Source organism: Camelina sativa, chromosome 12, assembly GCF_030686135.1.
Source record: "Camelina sativa cultivar CO46 ecotype springtype chromosome 12, ASM3068613v1".
In the NCBI taxonomy this organism is placed as follows: Eukaryota; Viridiplantae; Streptophyta; class Magnoliopsida; order Brassicales; family Brassicaceae; genus Camelina; species Camelina sativa.
Genome location: NC_141891.1, coordinates 32,396,820 through 32,415,383, shown reverse-complemented (window position 1 = coordinate 32,415,383; position 18,564 = coordinate 32,396,820). Strand labels below are relative to the sequence as shown.

At 34.6% G+C, this 18,564-nt stretch overlaps 1 protein-coding gene, 4 long non-coding RNA genes and 2 pseudogenes across 6 annotated transcripts; 6 read left to right on the top strand and 1 right to left on the bottom strand.

The window, feature by feature from the left end:
* The first annotated feature begins 996 nt into the window (after positions 1-996).
* LOC147932900 (uncharacterized) lies at positions 997-1,866 on the top strand. Its single transcript, XR_015573862.1, has 3 exons — positions 997-1,135; positions 1,232-1,320; positions 1,728-1,866. It is a non-coding gene; the product is annotated as an uncharacterized LOC147932900 (long non-coding RNA).
* Positions 1,867-1,904: 38 nt separating this feature from the next.
* On the top strand, positions 1,905-2,719 carry LOC147932899 (uncharacterized). Its single transcript, XR_015573863.1, has 3 exons — positions 1,905-2,042; positions 2,164-2,281; positions 2,386-2,719. It is a non-coding gene; the product is annotated as an uncharacterized LOC147932899 (long non-coding RNA).
* Positions 2,720-5,677: 2,958 nt separating this feature from the next.
* On the top strand, positions 5,678-7,306 carry LOC147932898 (uncharacterized). The gene is made up of 2 exons (XR_015575436.1): positions 5,678-5,885; positions 7,172-7,306. It is a non-coding gene; the product is annotated as an uncharacterized LOC147932898 (long non-coding RNA).
* A 3,599-nt stretch (positions 7,307-10,905) lies between these two features.
* LOC109127876 (uncharacterized) lies at positions 10,906-11,664 on the bottom strand. Its single transcript, XR_002034446.2, has 2 exons — positions 11,565-11,664; positions 10,906-11,313 (listed from the first exon to the last, which is right to left on the bottom strand). It is a non-coding gene; the product is annotated as an uncharacterized LOC109127876 (long non-coding RNA).
* Positions 11,665-11,784: 120 nt separating this feature from the next.
* On the top strand, positions 11,785-12,690 carry LOC104734105 (E3 ubiquitin-protein ligase SINA-like 7 pseudogene; annotated as a pseudogene).
* Positions 12,691-13,384: 694 nt separating this feature from the next.
* Positions 13,385-16,027, top strand: LOC104733047 (E3 ubiquitin-protein ligase SINA-like 7; annotated as a pseudogene). The gene is made up of 3 exons (XR_015574084.1): positions 13,385-13,513; positions 14,457-15,002; positions 15,098-16,027. The product of XR_015574084.1 is annotated as an E3 ubiquitin-protein ligase SINA-like 7 (transcript).
* A 369-nt stretch (positions 16,028-16,396) lies between these two features.
* Positions 16,397-16,972, top strand: LOC147932897 (uncharacterized). The gene has a single exon (XM_087477220.1). It carries the CDS (start codon positions 16,397-16,399, stop codon positions 16,970-16,972), a length of 576 nt encoding a protein of 191 aa, XP_087333346.1.
* The last annotated feature ends 1,592 nt before the right edge of the window (positions 16,973-18,564 follow it).

The following is an 18,564-nucleotide window of genomic DNA, read 5'->3' as shown; positions in this document are numbered from 1 at the left end:
GGTTTACAACAGGCTTTTAAAAGGATATTTGAGAACTTATAAAAATACTAAATAAATGTACCTTTGGTGTTTCTTCAAAGTAATTACCATCATCACCACCAGTTTTTTGGGTGTTTTCATCATCTCCAGCGTAGCTCCCATCTTGTGTGTTTGACGGACGGACATAATCTGCAGACTGGCTTTCTACGAAATCTTCTCTAGCAATATCTCCATCAACATTTTATTTGCCAGCCTGCAACAAAACAAAAAAACATATAACAACATCATTTTAAAGGTTTTACAATCTGTTTTAAAAGGGTTTTAAAAGGTTTAAGTCACTATGGTTGCCCATTAATCAGTGTTATGATGTAAATCTGTTAAAAACACTTTTAAAACAGAAAACTTTGATGTGGGACTTTTAAAACTTTTAAAATATATACTGACCTCTTCATTTATAACCTCTTCATTTCTATTATGTGCATCTTCATCTTCGTGAGACTGCAAAGGGAAAAGAAAAAAAAAGAGCTCAGTTTAAAAAGTTTAGTGTCCAATATATGTGAAAAGGTGCGATCTTGGAATCTTACTCCTTTATACTTATCTTTCTCTGATGTGGGTTTGACAGCTTCTTCAATGGCTTCTAGTTTTTTATTGAAGTCTTCTAACATAAAGAGGATTATGTCAAGTTTTTCAGAATCTGACAAATTTTTCTCCATTTTCTCATGTTTCTCAAAGACTGGCAATTTTTCCCCCATTTTGTCACCCAACCACTACAAGAAATATGAGTATTGATAGTAGAAAAACATAGCGCAGTTTTCGCAAATGCTATTGTTGATAAAATTTTTAAAATGAATCTATATAATAGTGCTTTTAAAACGCTACACCTCAAAATACATAAGCGGGAACTAAAAATCACTCTTTCTGTCTTCAAAGCACGGCAAAGGCGTCTCTCTCTATCTGAAGATCTAGGTGAGTTAGTTTATGAAAGGGGATCTAGGGTTTTTATTTAATTTTGGTGTCTTTGAGTTTAAGATCTAGGATTCCAATCATATTCCCAATTTGATGGTGATAGGCAGCCGAGATCCCCAATTCGATTTGTTCATGCCCGATTTCCTCAGAGATTCTCGACAAGGCTTATTCGCTAAAGGCAAAAAATCAAGTAAAGCTAATAAATTTATTCTCTAATCTAAGAATGATTTTGTTAAAGCTTCTTCTCTTGTTATACTAACTCTTTTATCTTCTTATTCTTCTTCAGAGGACGTTTCATCAGCAGCAACGGGTATGGTCGACACTTCTCCAGATATCAGACCTAGCATGAAAGCAGCTGCCTCTTCTCAAATAGAGGTAACCATCGATGCCTTGTCTCGTGATTTAACTAAACTCCGTACGGGAAGAACAGCTCCTGGTTTCTTTCTTCTTTCTTTCCTCTTTACCTATTCATATTTGGCTTAATCAATCAAGTGTTACCTGATATTTCCAATGTGTTTTCTTAAAAGAATCACGTTGCTGCTCAGGTATATTGTCACCAACTCCCTATGTACATCATCTTGTTCTTCATGTATCATTCGGAACAAATATATAAATTTAGTTATATGGTTTTTTTAGCATTTTGTAAGGTTTATAACAAATATATTAATTAGTGGAACTTTGACATCAGAATCAGTTACATGCATTCATCATTTGGACTTGTCTTATCTCATGTATGTCTGCATGAATTATCTTAAAATCTTATCATTTGGTTGGTGTTGCAGAGATTATTTCGTTGATGACAAATGATGGACGCAACATTGTCGTATGTTGTTTTCTCTTAAAGGTTTTCACATGTTTTTAAAGGTTTTAACCATGCTACAAATATAATTCTTGATAAATCTCATGAACAAGTGTTATCCACAAAGGTTAGCTTCTGATTTTTGTTTCTCCTTACTAAAAAGGATCACCCACAAAGGTTACCTTCATAATTTTTTCTCTTGCAGGAAATTCATCTTTAAACAATGACAAGGGCTTACCAGGTAGCATACGGATACATCTTCAATTTCTTTAACAAAAGAATTGAAGTGTCTAAGAAGGTATGAAGCTTTTCACTTGGATTTTAAGATTGATACATGTGGGATTTATGGTTTGAACTTTGGCTGTTATTTCAGACTTAAAACACTAATGATGGTTCTTAGAATCGTTGATGTGGTGCAGGTGTCGTTTTGGTGTCTTTGAAGGTGAGGATCTGAGGAGGACTTTGTTTGTTTCCATGGTGTATCTTACATGGGTTCTGGTTTCTGGTTTCTGGTTTCCATGGTGTCGGATAATAAAGGTATATTCAATCATACCCATATACATCCGAGTGATGCTATAGGTGCATGACAAATCAGTTTTTTGTTTATTACTATGACATGTTTCAAAATCTTTGTTCTTCAGAAAAGTTACGGAAGTTTTCACCAAGGCAGCTGAGTACATGGAGATTGATGATGAACCTTTGCATAAGCTCTTTATGTCAGTTAGGAGTGAGCTAAATTTTGACCTGAAAAACATGAAGCAAGAGCAAGCTAAGTTTTGGAAACAGCATCTTCGCCTCCTTGAGGAGTTATTGAAGGTCTAAAAAATCTCTAGGTTCATGTTTTTGTTGATTGTAGTATTTGTAATCTTAGGTTAAGAGTTGGTTTGAGACTTATAATGTGTGTAGTGTATTGTACTTGAAATGTTTAAAACGATAGGTATTGTATTTTGAAGCTTCTATATAGTTTTTCTTATATATTGTTTTGCAAAAGCTGTATATATATATAATATATATAATCAGGCTGCCTGGAAAGTATATTATAGCAATAATATATAGTTACAGTTCACAAAACCATAGTACATAATTTTGCTACTATTAATTATATTATAGCAAATAAAAAATACTACTAATAATTTTAATATAGTGATAAAATAACGCTATTATAAAAAGACAATTGATAGCATAGAGAAAAAACGCTATTATATATGTCTCCTCTAAGATAGTACCGGCAAAGACAGCGTTTACGAAATTGCTATCAAATCGATATCATAGCGATTTTCGTGTGCTAAGAATACGCATATTTCTTGTAGTGAACTCTCCCATAGCATAGTAAATATCAACTAATCTAGAAGACCATTCTTCTTTCTTCAACCTATAGCCTTTCATAACCAAGCCAATAACTTCTTCAAAATCATTGTCATCTTCATCAGCCAAATGCTTATATTCTTGTGGATCTCCAATTATTGTTTTGACTTCAACCTACAAAAATAATCAAAATCCATCAAAACAAAACTCATCAAATAAGATAACAAATGAATAATCAAAACTACACTTTTAATAGAATTCAAAACTTACACAAGTTGCTGTCTTAATAGCATCAACAATATCATCAAACCTTGCATATCGACTTGAGTGCCAGTTGAGAATCAGTGGATAGAATGTTCTGGAAAAATTACATCTTCTCCCAAATGTATCACCAAAAATTGGAACAGCACTCAAGGCCCATATATATAATGCTAAGGGAAATCCCTTGACACTATACTGACCTTTTGACCAAGAATCTTTATCGAATTTCTGAATGCATGTGGCGAGAATGTTATACGCTTCCTTGCCCCATGGTTGGGCTGTATACATCTCGAAATCTGATGCATGCTTAAGCTTAGACAGAGGTATCTTCTCTAATGAATATGGTGTCATCAAAATACCTTCTGTTAACACCACTGCAGCGAGGCATTCCTTTTCTTTGACATCCAAAGGTTCTTCACCCTCTTCTGGTTCATTAAATAGTCGATGTTGAAGTTGAGTTAAAGTGTAATCTCCTCTCACCGCCCAAGAATATGGTTCACTAATTGGATATTTGCCGTTATTCCTTGGTTCTCTATGAATAGGTTCGCGTTGAATCCCTATGTTTAATAAAACAATGATGTTAGTTTGTTCAAACTTGCCTAATATAAACTGTTTTAAAACCCTTTAAAAACCTTTTAAAACCCTTTTAAAAGAGTTTTAAAAGGTTATTTAATAAAAAAAATGTTTTAAAACCCTTTTAAAAAGGATTTAAAATCCTTTTAAAAGGGTTTTAAAACTTCTAAAACGGGAAAAACCCTTTTACAATAGTTTTAAAAGGTTTTAAAGGGGTTTTAAAAGAGTTTTAAAAGGGTTTTAAAAGAGTTTTAAAAGGGTTTTAAAAGAGTTTAAAAGAGTTTTAAAAGGGTTTTAACGGGCTTTTAACAATTTTAAAATTTAAAAGGGTTTTAAAAGGTTTTAAAAGGGTTTTAAAAGGTTTTAAAAGGGTTTTAAAAGGTTTTAAAACCCTTTTAAAACCCTTTTAAAAAACAATTGAAAGGTTTTTAAAACCATTGCAAACACTTTATAATTACATGTTGTAAGGAAGAACTCTCTCATGGAGAACCGAAGAGGTTGCATGTCGACTGTAAACCATAAGTTTCTCCCTCTTGTCTTCAGCCTTCTCAGCTTCAAGTAGTGGAATAATTTCCCAGAAAATTTGATGTCTCTGGTCGAAAGATTGATGATAGGCCCAAGGAAAGAAGATTGAAGCTTCGTGAAATATTCTTTACCTAATGCCTCTTTAACTTTGTCAACTAGGCTTAAGTCCGAATGTTGACATATGTTTGCTCCAACAATTGGTTCAAAACCCATATCATATATTGGTTCTGGTAGTGCAAGGGCTTCAAAATCACTTGATGCCATCTGTTAAAGATTCACACTTAATTAGACTTTTCAACGGATTTACAAGAGATTTAAAAAGGTTTTTAAAAATCAACATCACACGTTATCTGTAGTGACCCTCACTAAGGGTAGAAATCCCAAAAAAAAAATTCGAGGAAATGGCCCAGAAAAGACTTAAGGAAGTAGCGGGAGTAAAACAAAGAAGAACGACCACAATAAGTCCGAGGAAAAATTCATGAATCGGAGAATGGCCGAGTCAAGACTGAAGTGACTGGAGGTGCGATCGAGACCTTAAGGCTGGTCGAAAATTATCAGTCTATGCGGAAATAGCATCCGCGGAAAGTCGGGTAAGTACCGGGAAAAATACCGAGACATCCAAGGAGTGGTCGAGACAATCCGTCGAGATGATCGAGAGAATCTGTCGAGGAAATCCATTGAGAATGTCGAGAAAATCCGTCGAGAGTTGCCGAAGGGATCGATAATGTCCGAGAGACCGAGAAAACTATCCGATTTTGTCGAGAGGATCGATAGCGTCCGAGTTGTCGAGAGAGTTGTCCGAGAAATGCCGAGAGAACCGACGATAGTCGAGCGATGGTCGAAGATGGTCGAGAAATGTCGAGAGATGATCGACGACCGGCCGACCCGACAAGACTCCGGAAATTGCGGAATTTGTTTTCTCAAAAATCAACCAATGAGAATTCATGCAAGTTAGGAGAGGAATCAAAGGGGGATATTCTATGGAATCTCTACAACAAAGTTGGAAGTGGAAGACATAATCATTTCCATGCAGCCAATAGAATTTCATGTAAGGTGTGAATGCAAAAGCATGCAAGATTCCTTTGGCCAAGTGTTGCTTACACTCAACAAGTGTACAAACAAGAGATTGTGTGGCCATAAGTCTAGGCAAAACGTCCAACATGCATTGGGCCAAGTTGCCACTCTCTTCCTCTATATAAGGACCTCTACTTCCTCTCATTTTCACCCAAAAATCTTAAGTAAAGAAGAGAGAGAGAAAGAAAGGAGAGGAAGAAAGGAGAGGAAGAGAGAAAGGGGAGAGAAACGAGAGAGGGATTGCCGAGAGAGATCACCGAGAGGGAGAGATCGAAGCGAAGTGCTGCTTGTGTCGAGAGGAGACGCAGTTTGCGGTAAAGTTGGTCGAGAAGCTGTCTAGCGCGAGAGGAGAATTGTCTGATCCGCGGTGCCGTGAAGTCCAATCATCACCGATCACGTCCAGGTGAGTTCTGCGGTAATTGTTTGTTGCATGTAGACTAGATTCTTGGTAGAATCAGTTAAATTGTTGCATGCATAAACTTGGTAGGATTCACGCTAGATTCATGTTAAAGATTACATCGAATTTGAGCTAGGAATCACCATGCAAGATCGCGAATGAATTTGGATGCATTTTATGCAATTTTGGACTTGCATAAAATTTGGGTTTAGTCGCATGCATGATCAAACCTAGTTTTACTTGAATTTATTCTTGTTGAAAAACCGGTTTCATGCATGATTAAATGATTAAGTATTTTGCAATATATTGCATAATTTTAATCGAGGTTAAAACATGCTTAAATGAACCTTAAGGATTTAAATGATTAAAACGAATAGGTTGCATGTAAAGTGGGAGTTAGAGATTTAAATGGTTAAATCATAAACGGTTGCATGCATAGTCAAACTTGTTGCATTAACTTGCTTACGTTGCTTATATTGCTTGCATGCATGTAGAATAATCTTAAGTTGCTTGATTTATTTTCTTGCTTCTTGTTGATTATTCCATGTTAATTTTCTTGCTTGATTTCATGCTAATGTGCTTGATTTATCAATGCTTGAACTTGTGGTTATGTGTTTTAATTTTAGCTTAGCCTCTCGAATTTGTTTCCTGAGTCTTAGCTAGTGTAGTGTATCGATAATTCTGGTTCCTTAAGCGGTTGTCACGCGTGAGTTCCCGACGACCACTCACGTGGGGACACTGTCACGGCTAACTAGCTACTAGCGTGACCGCTACATGACGATGTAGCTAAGTTGCGGGCTCATTGCTGGTGACCTTTGTGGTCTCGGCATGGGAGATGGTACGGAACGGAATAGATTATCGAAGGGCCCTAGGTGTAAAGAGTTTCGAGCATTCAAGTATTCCATGTCTAAGTCTATTCGTCTTTACATGCGTGTATTGTCTAAGATTTTAGGATAGTTCAAGTATCCCTTGTTTATTCTAGTAGTCTTAGAGAGTTGCGTTTGGTTCAAGAGTCTAAGTGTTCTTTAGTCGTCTTGTGTTGTGTATAGCGATGTCTAGATCATCGAGTCAATTCGTTGAATCTAACTTTTCTCGCTTGTGTATGGTTTAAATTGCTTCCGCTATGACTTTTGTTGCGTTGCTTTGATTACTTGCTAGCTTGTTTGCCTTGCTTGTTTTCTTTGCTTGCCGGGGTAGTTGGGTTGGGAAGTTAGTATCCTGTTTAGGAGAAAGGGGTACCCAGACTCACTGAGTAATCTTAGATTACTCATGATAATATTTTGGTCTTGCAGGGAAGCCTAAGCGAGTTTAGAGCCGGAGCAAACATTAGGGTACCGGATAGGGTTTTACGTGTTCTTTGTAAAATCTTATATTTTGTAAACGGTTATGTTTATTTTCCCGACTATCTTTATATATTGCTTTAATGATTTATTTATGATGAATTATTTTATTAAAGTGATATATATACGGTTTTCAGGAAAACATGGCAAGTTGCAAACGATACTCGGCCTTGTCCGGGCCAACACAACGCGTGCTATGGGACGCAAGGGTTGCAAAGCCTAAGCGAACCTCGGCCGTGGGTGGAGTCGCGTCCAGGAGGACTGGTCGGGAAGCTGCAGCTTCCGTCCCTCGACCGGACCACCAGGGTGCGGTTCCCACAACAAGTAGCGTCTCGGCGCCGTCCGATGGCCTCCGTGGTCATAGAGCGGTTCGGGGGCGTTACATTATCGATTTGAAGTCGTCTTATCAACACACTTTATCGACATAATTCAACTACGACCGATCCAAATTTACAAGACTTTACTAATTTCAAATCCATATCAAACACAATTATCGATCTGAATGCGTCATATCTGAATCTGGATCGATATCAAAGAAACAGAAGGGGCTTTTAAAAACTAATTTACGAGAACATAAATCCAAATTTAAAAGAGTTTACATATTCCAGATCGATATCAAAGAAATTTAAAAGCCTTAAATTTAAAAAAGCGATAGTCCAAATTGATAGCGATAGTCCAAATTGATAAACCCAGAAAGAAACAAAGAAAGAAGGAACCTGCCTGCGATAGAACCGGAATCGATGTCGGGAATTACGTGTACGAGAGACGAAAGCGCAGAATCACCGCGAAGAAATATCGAAAATCGCCGGACGTGAAGAAGGATCGAGAATCGTCGATTGAGGAAGAAGGAGAGAAGGACGGCGAAGTGAAGAAAATTAGGTTTCCTTCATTAAGGGCAAAATTATCTTTTTCACCAAAAAAAGGGTACCCTTAAAAATGGACGCTTCCCAAGGGCATTTTTAAAAAGTGGAATAGAAAAATGGGCATTTTTGCTTTTCCCCCATAAATTAATAACTATAAGTTAACATATTATAATAAAACAAATTAATGCTTACAATCTTATATGTAACATGTTTTTTTTGTTCAAATTATATAGCCTAACAATGTTTAAAATAACAATTAAAGGCATTAAAATTAAAGTGTGTTCCAATATAGATGAACCATACATAAAATAACAAGAATAAAGAATTTAATTAATTTTATAATATTTTATATCATATGATATATAAATATAATATAATTTATCTTTGTGTTTTGCAAAACATGGGACTTCGGTAATTTTTGCTTCCATCCCATCCCATTTCCAATCGGGAATAAAAGTTTGTCTTATACCAAAAAGAAAAATTATATCAAGAATCTCTCATATTGGGAATGTGTGTTTTCTTTTAACTATATTTAATTCTCAAAACCTAACTAATTTGATTAAGCGTCAATTTTGAAAAGGTTAAATATCTACTTTATGATGATATCAAAACGGAAATACGAGCTCTCCGTCTAAATATTTTAACATGATTAGGAAAAAATAAATGGGATGACCTAAATTATCAAGCTGTGCAAACACACCTCAATGTGGGTTTCATAAAATGGGTTTTATATGGGTCAAAAAAATATTAAATCTGTTGCGGGATACACCTATCAAGGTGTGTTTGTGCAGCTTGATAATTAAAATTTCAAAGTGAAATCATAAGTATTTCAAATATTCACAAACTTACTAAAACCAGTCCAATTTAAATTTGAGTTATATTGACAAATATGACTCTGCACATACGTGCGTGTCCGAACCTAGTTATACATTAAAGGTGATGAACATTTGGAAAGTGAGAAAAAATCAACAGGCCCGAGATAGGTTTTATGTTGATTTCTTCCTATTTATGTAAATAATTGAAGTGATCAAGTGTCGATAGGTCAACTGGTAAAGACTCTCTGACAAAGTGTAGAGGTTGCTGGTTTGAGAAACGATGCTTGGAAAGAGACTATATAAAATGCTCTGATCCCTAGCTTGAGGGGATGTATGGGCTTAGGTCCGGAACCTCTTAATAATTCAAAAAAAAAAATTGAAGTGGAGTCAGAAACTTTCATGCACATTTTTAGGTGTATATGAAATGTGCATATTTATTTTGAAGATCTAGCGGTTCTAACCATGTTGAATCTGAACTTCGAAGTGGACGAATTTGGGGAGTGTATCTGTTAAACCGAAATAACCAAGGTTAAGATATTTAAACATGCATTTTTCTAAACCGGAATAACCAGGCCTAAGATATTTTGCATTTGTAAATAAAATTAAAAAAAAAAGATGATATGAGAACTATAATTTAAAATCTTAACAAAATCTTCCAAATCTAGGTATTAAAAATAATCATATTACCTACTTGGTGATAAAATCTTAGTTTTAAAAATTCTGATTGGTTATATATTTTTAAAAATAAATTATAATTTTCATCCATAATTAGTTTGAAAAATAAAATAATTTTTATTTTGAAAATTAATAATTATTTAAATTATTTTATTAGAAATTTCTGATGTATTGTTTATATTTGGTCAAACTATTTATTATATTTATTAAATTAAGTAATTAATTTTTATTAAATATTTTTAATGGTATTTGAATGTAAATTTTTACATTTTTTAAGGTTAGTTTCATATTTGTACTTCTCAATTAATATAGTAGGATTTATGACATTAATTAAAGTATGTTGCTTAAGTTTTGTTTTAATTTTTTTTTTTTGATATTTTTGATTAGTTTTTTTGTTCTACGAGAAAAACAAAACTCTTGGGAGATCTCCAGCCAATTGATGCAAGCTATTTCCGAGAAGAATTTATGACATAATATGGGATGAATTCAGATAAAAGACTCTTCGGAAATTAAAACAAAAATACTCTTCGGGAATAGTGTTAATGAACCATCTCCTATACTTATATATATATATCTTCTTTCTATGAATCTCATAAGGGCATCCGCAATGGGGAACACTTTAGAATGTTCTTAGAGTAAAAATATTATGAAAATAATCTAAAATCAATAGTTAAGATTTTTTGTTAAAAAGTTAATTATTGGGAGAACATATTTAAGATCATAAGATTTAATAATATAATATTCTTAAACATATTACATTTATAAAAACTGTAAAAATAACATTTAAATTGCAAACTTATAAAACTTGTACTAAAATTCAAAATACAATACCAAATTTTAATGAAACAAAAAAAACATTCAAGATTAAAAAAAAAACAAACAAGCATATTACTTAATTAAAACAAACAAACATTTTATTTAATTAATACATAGTTTAAATCAAATCCTCTTTTAATTTGTGAAAAATTGTTTCCAAAAAATTGTATCCAATCACAGCTTGCCACGTGAGCTTAGAACTGAGCCTAGATCAGTTCTATATCAAGAACTGGACAACATGTTCTTATGCCACTATTCATTATATTTATAATTTTAATGGGCTAAGAACACACCAACTGTTCCCCCATTGCGGATGGCCTAAGATAAAGAAAATTTCTCAAAAGCTCTTCTTACCTGTCCATAGACATGGCTGGGCTTGGAAATCAAAATAACTTACTTTGTGAATCATCCAATGATGAAAACGACGTTGATGATTGTTCCGCAACGCTGCTTGATCTAAAAGCTCTTGATTGTCCCATTTGCACTGATGCCCTGGGCGTTCGGCTATCTCGGGTTAAACGGGTTGGGTTATTCGGTTTTGGGAAAATTCGGTTTTTGAAAATTCATACCGAATTGAACCGAAACTAAATTTGGTTTGGGTTAATCGGTACACGGATTATTCGGGTCGGTTATCACGTTATAAATTAATTCGGAATTCAAACCGATTTTTTTCTTATTCGGTTAATTTGAACCGAATAAACAAAAAAATAAAATAAATGGGCTTAAATCAACAAATACAAATTTACACAGACCTAAAAAAATAGGTCAAGACAAATAATGGGTCTGAAAACAAGTCCAATAGTGAAAAGCCCAAATGGACAGATCCAACAAATATTAGGATTTTCCAGAATGGCTGTGGTTGCAGCTAACGATGACGGCGATGTGAGACGGTGAAGATGTGGTTCTTGGGCGTCCAATTTTTTACCTAACATCATGAACACCAAATGAGAATCGATTAAATAAACCAGTGAAAGTAAAATCACCAAACAGCAACAAAAAAAAACAGTTAAGATCTTAAAACGACGAGGAAGACATACATCAACACTAGTACCCTAAAAAAAGTAACGAACCCAGAAGAATAATTCTCCAAATCTAATCAGAAGTTACAAAGATATAGAAAGAACTTACATAGTAAAGAATAAAACATATAATTAAAGAGAAAGAAGAAGAGCTTACCTATATAAGATTGGAGAAGTGTTGAATGGATGGAGTTTTTGGATCTGAGGAGTGAGGACTCGCAATGAGGCAGCCAAAGAAGACAAACAAAACGTATTAGGGTTAATGAGTTATGTTATTAGCCTTATATATGGCTCGGTTTAGGTATAACCGATTGGATCCGATTACCGAACCGAACCGAACCGAACCGAAATCCGATTGTCAAAATCAATTGCGCCGAATGGTTATACTGAATGTCTTCGGTTTGCGCCGAAAATGTCGGTTTGTTCGGTTCGGTTTGATCGGTTTCTACGGAACGCCCAGGGCGACACTTACTACTCCTATCTTACAGGTTACGTATCTTATTAATACTTTTTTACTTTAATCTCAATGTTGTAGCAAAATTTTCGACATTGTGTTGGTAATTCAAAATCGTTTACTATTGCTTTTTAAAAAAAAATCGTTTCAATACTGATTTAGTAGTAAATTTGTTCTTTTGCATTTTTAGTGTGACAATGAACATATATCATGTTCGACATGCTGTAACAAATTGAGGAACAAATGTCCTTCGTGTGCTCTTCCCATTGGTCACATTCGTTGCAGAGCAATGGAGAGGGTTATCAAGGCAGTCATTGTACCATGTCCAAACGTCCAGTTTGGTTGCAAACAGAAATTTTCTTACGGAGAAGATTTAACTCATGCGAAGGAATGTACTTTCTCGCTATGTTCATGCCCTGCACGGAGTTGTAAGTACACTGGCTCTTATAAGGATCTATACTCTCACTTTAAAATTCACAAAGGTGAACGCGGATATAGTTATCGGTTTACTTTTGGAGATAAATTCGCTGAAGTATACTTTGAATTGACTGAGTACACTTCAGTTGTTATGAAGGAATGTAAAGATGGTCTATTGTTTGTTGTTCACTGTTTCACTGAGCCACATGGTGTTTATGTGACTGTAAGCTGTATTGCTCCTTCTGCCTTGGAAGTTGGTGAGTTCTCCTGCCACATCTCAACCGTTGTGGAAAAATATAATATGACGTTTGATTTGCCAAAGGTCAAGAAAATTCAGAAATTGAATTTCTTAACCCCTGAAGAAGATTTATGTTGGTTCCCACCTATTTCTTGCATGGACGTCAAGCGTTGAAGTTGAGGATTTGTATCAGCAAGTTGAACCAAGAGTAAGAAGGCTATGAATTAAGATGAAATAAGTTTTATGTTGGTTATGTACTTTAGTACTCTTTTCTCGTTTCCCATTCAAAGTTATTTCTATTTTATTTAAGACGTGAATTCCTTATCTACTACTAGTATATTCTTGGTTTTTTTCATTGTGATACTATAATATATTTTCGATCAAAAAAATGGTACAATGGTCTGACTTCTGATGGGAAATCAGTTAGTAATAAACTTGGGACCAGATGAACTATTTATCATATTTGCATCTTGGTTTAGGAAGCTATGAACGTAAAGACTCGGGACCTTTTTTGGTTTTTTTTTGGGCAAATCCATTGCTCTATATCTCTATGTATCAGTTTTGTAACAGTAAACTTGCATGTAGACAAAAAATCTTTGACTCTCTTTCTCTTTTCAAACTCCGGCCTCGTTTGATCAAGGGCATAAACTTCACTAACCAACTCACAATTAGGTTACTTACCAAAAAAAACTCACAATTAGGTTCCATAATTTTTTTTACTTTTAACTCGACACCACATGTTTGTTTAACCGCGGCATACAGAGCTTATTTACTACTGGTGCTTTTCAACTTTTTTAGTTCACTAAAACGATGCGTTCTATGCTTCTTCTCACTCACTCACTCTTTTGTACTTCACTCTAGAACGTCACTCAAAAAAAAGAGAGCCCTTGAATCTCTTCTCCTTCTCGTCTCATCCTCAATTCTTCTGTCTCTGTAACCTTGCAGCCTATTCTGGAGAAAACCCATTAGTCCTTTGTTATGTTCAATTGAGATAAAGGTACTAATTCGAACTGAAACTTGGCATGGACTTTTAGGCTTTTAGCTTTTCGGGTTTGCATTTTTTGTTCTTACTTTACAAAGCTCTCTTTTTGGCTTGTTGATAGTGTTAATATCTAGATGCATTAACATATGTGTGTGTGCATGACAGGGTTCGGTCTGCTAATTTGATTGTTGTATGTAAAAGGTTCAAAAAATTTCTTCTTTTTTCTTCACATTTTACTCTCATGTAGCTCTGATTTGATTAGCTCTTTATTTTGGTATGTTATTGTCTATGATTATTCTGTGGTTGAACTGATTTTGTTCGTTCTACATGATTGTTTGTTGTGAATATATATGGCTTGTATGATCTGTGACACTATGAAAACGATTGTTCTATGTTAAAGGTTCAAGCTTTCACTTTTTTTTTTTCTTGGGTTCTTCCCCTTTTACTCTCATATAGCTCTGATGATTAGCTCTTTGATTTGGTAAGTTATTGCCTATGATTCTTGTGAGTTATGACACTATGAAAACGATTGTTGTATGTAAAAGGTTCAAACTTTTCTCTTCATTCTTCCTCTTTTACTCTCATATAGCTCTGAATGAACTTGCTCTTTTGGTATGTAATTGTCTATAATTGTTCTGCGATTAATCTGAATTTGTTTGTTCTGTGGTCCAGTGGTTGTGTGCGTGTCTTCTGTTTGAACAATGTTCATCTCTTCCCATTTGTATTTGGGTTTATTTATGATTGTTCTGTGGTTGTGTACTTGTGTATTGATTAGCTTCAGTTATGATAAGTACTTAATTCTTCTGTAGTCTTGTATTTGTGTTTTCTCTTCTGCTGAGAATGGGATTATGCTATGATAAATCACATTAAGCATTTATGATTTTGAGTTTCTACATTGTTTGTTGTATATGCACACTTGCCAGTTGCCATTAACACAATGATGTTTTAATTTATGCAGAGTAATGGATTACCAGTCACAGGAAATGATTCCAACACTTAATGCTGAGAATGAATGTATGGAAATAAAAGAGGAGCTTGACGAAGGAACTCAAGGACCAGTACAAAGTCTGACTCAACCGATTCAAACAATCTTTGATTCTAATCAAAACTTAAAAGCTGAAGTTTGGAAAGAGTTTGTATCAGTAGGAGTAGGGGAAGATGGCAAAAAAAGGGGTCGTTGCATCCATTGTAGTAGGAGTTATATAATAGAAAAGCTTTATGGAACTTCACATTTGAGGCGTCACTTACTACATTGCTCAAAGAGGCCTGAAAGTAAAAGAGGAGGCAATGATAAACAGGTCAGACGCAAACATAAATCTACTGACGTGAAGAGAGCCTTAGTTCCCAAATCCTTCGGCAACAGAGAAGAAGTGAGCAACAATGTCTCGACAAAGAGGCAACGTATTTTTACATCAGAGGGCAAGACACGCTCGGCGATGCTGCTTGGTCTGGATATTCTTGATTGCCCCATTTGCTTCCATGCATTGACGTTCCTATCTTTCAGGTTTTGTTTCTAATCAGTTTCTCCCTCAGTTGCAGTTTCTCTATGGAAATGTGTGTATAACTAGTCATTGTTATTTCATTGGTATTCCATTTTAGTGTGAGAATGGGCATGTGGCTTGCTCCTCTTGCTGTTCTAAACTGAGGTATAAGTGCCCTACATGTGAGTTACGTGTTGGCCACAAACGCTGCAGTGTAATGGAGAGTGTTCTAGAATCAGTCTTTGTCCCATGCCGAAACGCTAAGTTTGGATGCACCGAAAATGTATCTTATGGTAAAGAATCAACTCATGAAAAGGACTGCAGTTTCTCTCAATGTGCCTGCCCTGCATTGGACTGCAATCACACCGGATCATACAATGACATCTACCCTCACTTTTTTAATAACCACTGTCACGAATCCAATTCTCTGTCCTTTGTTTGCGGTGGTTCAGTTGATGTTGAGATGAACATAGCTTCGGAGAAAATTATAGTACTTTGCGAATCTGAGAAGAGTCTATTGTTTGCAGTGCAGTGTTTCAATGAGCTGCATGGTGTGTATGTGACTATTAGATGCATTGCACCATCTACTCTGGAACTAGGGAAGCTTGCATATTATCTCTACTACTCAATGGATGGGCACACTCTTACTTATAAGTCACCAGAAGTGAAGATGGTTCTTAAAGTGAGCTCTGAAACCCCTCAAGACAATTTCATGTTTGTCCCTCACTCTTTGTTGCATGGTGAATCGTTGAAGATAAAGGTTAGCATTGGACTTAAGGTTCGTGTGGGCTCATCATAGTCTCTCTCTCTCTAAGTTCTTTTGTTTTTGTCTATTGGAGATCTATCATAGTACAAAACCGCATTTGTACTATGTATGTTCTGATGAATCTAAACTAAAAGCAGATGTAGACGTTTATATTTGGCTTGGCTGGTTTCTCGGTTCACTACTTCACCGTTGAGATACTAGATTTCAGAAAACTCGCAATGTAGCAATTGATCTAGCATTTTACATTTTCAAATATTTTAAGAAATTTTTAATGTTACAAAATTAACAATTTTAATAGTTGCTTCCAATTAAAACAAAGAAAAAAAAAATCTCTATTCACCGACATAATATTTTCCGTTTTGGTTACTCAATTGTTTTGTAAAATTCCCTTTAATAATCCCCTAAGAAAAAAGGAAATCAATCTTCTTTTTGGAAATTGGAAAAAAAGCACCGTATAAATATATAAAAATGACTTATACCAAAGCGTTCTTGTTTGTACTGTAACACTTCTAGGGTTAAAGTTGATCAGAGAGACCTTTCACGGCTTTTGTTATATCGTCCACTGAGGTACTGCAAAATCTCTATTCGTTTTTTCTTCGGATCTCTCTGTGTTATCTTCTGGACTGGTTCTGTTTTATATCTGAAGAGAAGATGGAAGAAGAAGCTAGAACAGCAATGGAGATTGCTAAGAAGAAACTCTCGGAGAATGATTACAATGGTGCGAAGAACTTCATTAACAAGGCTCAGCTGTTGTATCCAAATCTTGATTGTTTGAAGCAAGTTTCAATGATGATCAATGTTTATATCTATGCATCAAACAGAGGAGGAGAGGCTGATTGGTACAAGATTCTCGGCGTCGATCCTTTAGCGGATGAAGAAGCAGTGAAGAAAACTTACAAGCAGTTAGCTCTTTTGCTTCATCCGGACAAGAACAAGTTTGATGGTGCGGAAGGCGCCTTTAAGCTGGTTTCAGAAACTTGGTGTTTGTTATCTGATAAGATTAGGAGAGCTTCTTATGATCAAAGGAGGAAGTCGAGAGAAGCATGCACTCATATCCATAGAGCATCAAACCAACAACAGAGGGAGAAAGCAAGAAGTCGTCAGTATGCGTCTAGGGATTCATCAAAAAGCCGTATGTTGTGGGTAAAGTGCAGTAGATGCAAGACACATAGGGTAGAAGTAATACAGAATGAAGAGTCCTTTCATTGCCGATGTGTAGGCTCCTAACTTGCTTAAAACATTATGTCTTCTACAATACGAATATCAAAACATAATATTTCCTTACTTCTCTCAATCAAATACAATAGAATATTCTCTGTACTAATAATTTCCTATTCACTCCACTTCTTAGTAATGAATTTTCTTTTATTAATTTCCATTTTCCCAATCCATTAATTTCCAAACTAATTTCCAGTACAAGAAGTTAGCACTTTTGCTTCATCCGGACAAGAACAAGCCTAATGGCTCAGAAGGTGCCTTTACGCGGTTACAGAAGTTGGTGTATGTATGTTATCTGATAGGTTTACGAGAACTTCTTATGATCAAAGAAGGAAGTCAAAAAAAGCAAAGACCGAGATGCAGAAACAAACAACCATACCCGCATAAGCCTGTTTCTAGTGGGATGCAAAATCCACCAAACCCGTGTAAACTTGCTTCTAATAATGGTAATCAAAATGCTAGAGACAATGTGGATCCGTGTTGGGGATCAGATTTAAGTCTAAATCATTTAAAACAGTTATTAAGTTGTGGTAAAAACAGTAATTAAGTTGTACTAAAAACAATAATTAAGTTTAGTGATGGATTACAGCTCTGGTTGGCCACTCGTATCTATTTTCTCTGTCTCCAAATCTTTCAGCTTTTTAATCAACCTGTTTTTGATATAAGGACGCATTCATGGTAAAAAGGAATTTTTTTGTTTGAATATACTTTTACATTCATTTTAAAAAAAAACAGTAATTAAGCTAAATGGTACAATAATTTAAATTTTCAAGCTCGGGAAATATTTAAAATCACTAATCAGAACATTATTTATAGTTTTTAGTTTTAAAATCTAAACCCTAACTATCTCCTATATATCATAAGAGAAGCATTCTCTTAAAAAAGCTGATATGTCATCGTCAGAGAGCTTCATTCCCAATTTTGTATTTGTTCTTTATATTCTATAATATTACATAAAAACTGTCACTGCTATGTCACTGCTATATTCTTCTTTTGGGTCAATTACCACTACTATTTAATTTATTTATATACACAATAATTTACTCCTATAAATTTTAAAACTGGTAAATATTATTCAAAAACTGAGAAATATTATACTCTACATATTTTTGCAATTATATTAATTTCACTATGTATTGTAATATAATAATATAACTACATTATGAGATGTAAAAAATATGTACATTTAAAATCATATCTTCAGAAATATAAATAATGTTACCTTTCTAATAATTTAATAAAGCTCTAAAGGTGAAATAATCGAAGATCATTTGAAACTAGCTCAATATTTATTTTGTAGCTAAAAACAATACCTATATTTGCCCAAAAAAAACCTGTGATTACAATTTGAAATGACATGAATATATACTTGAATTTGGATAATTATGTAGTTGACCATTATATATAAATATGCAGTTATAGTGTTTTTACAGAAATCTTAAAATTTAGAAAATCTAGTCCAATAAAAATAAAAACAAGTAATAATATTATACCAATAGCTGAGATATATAGTGATCTAATGACCAACTAAAATTTAAAAATACAGTGATATAATACCGTAATTTCTCCAATCCAGAGAGTCTGTGACACATTTAGTTATT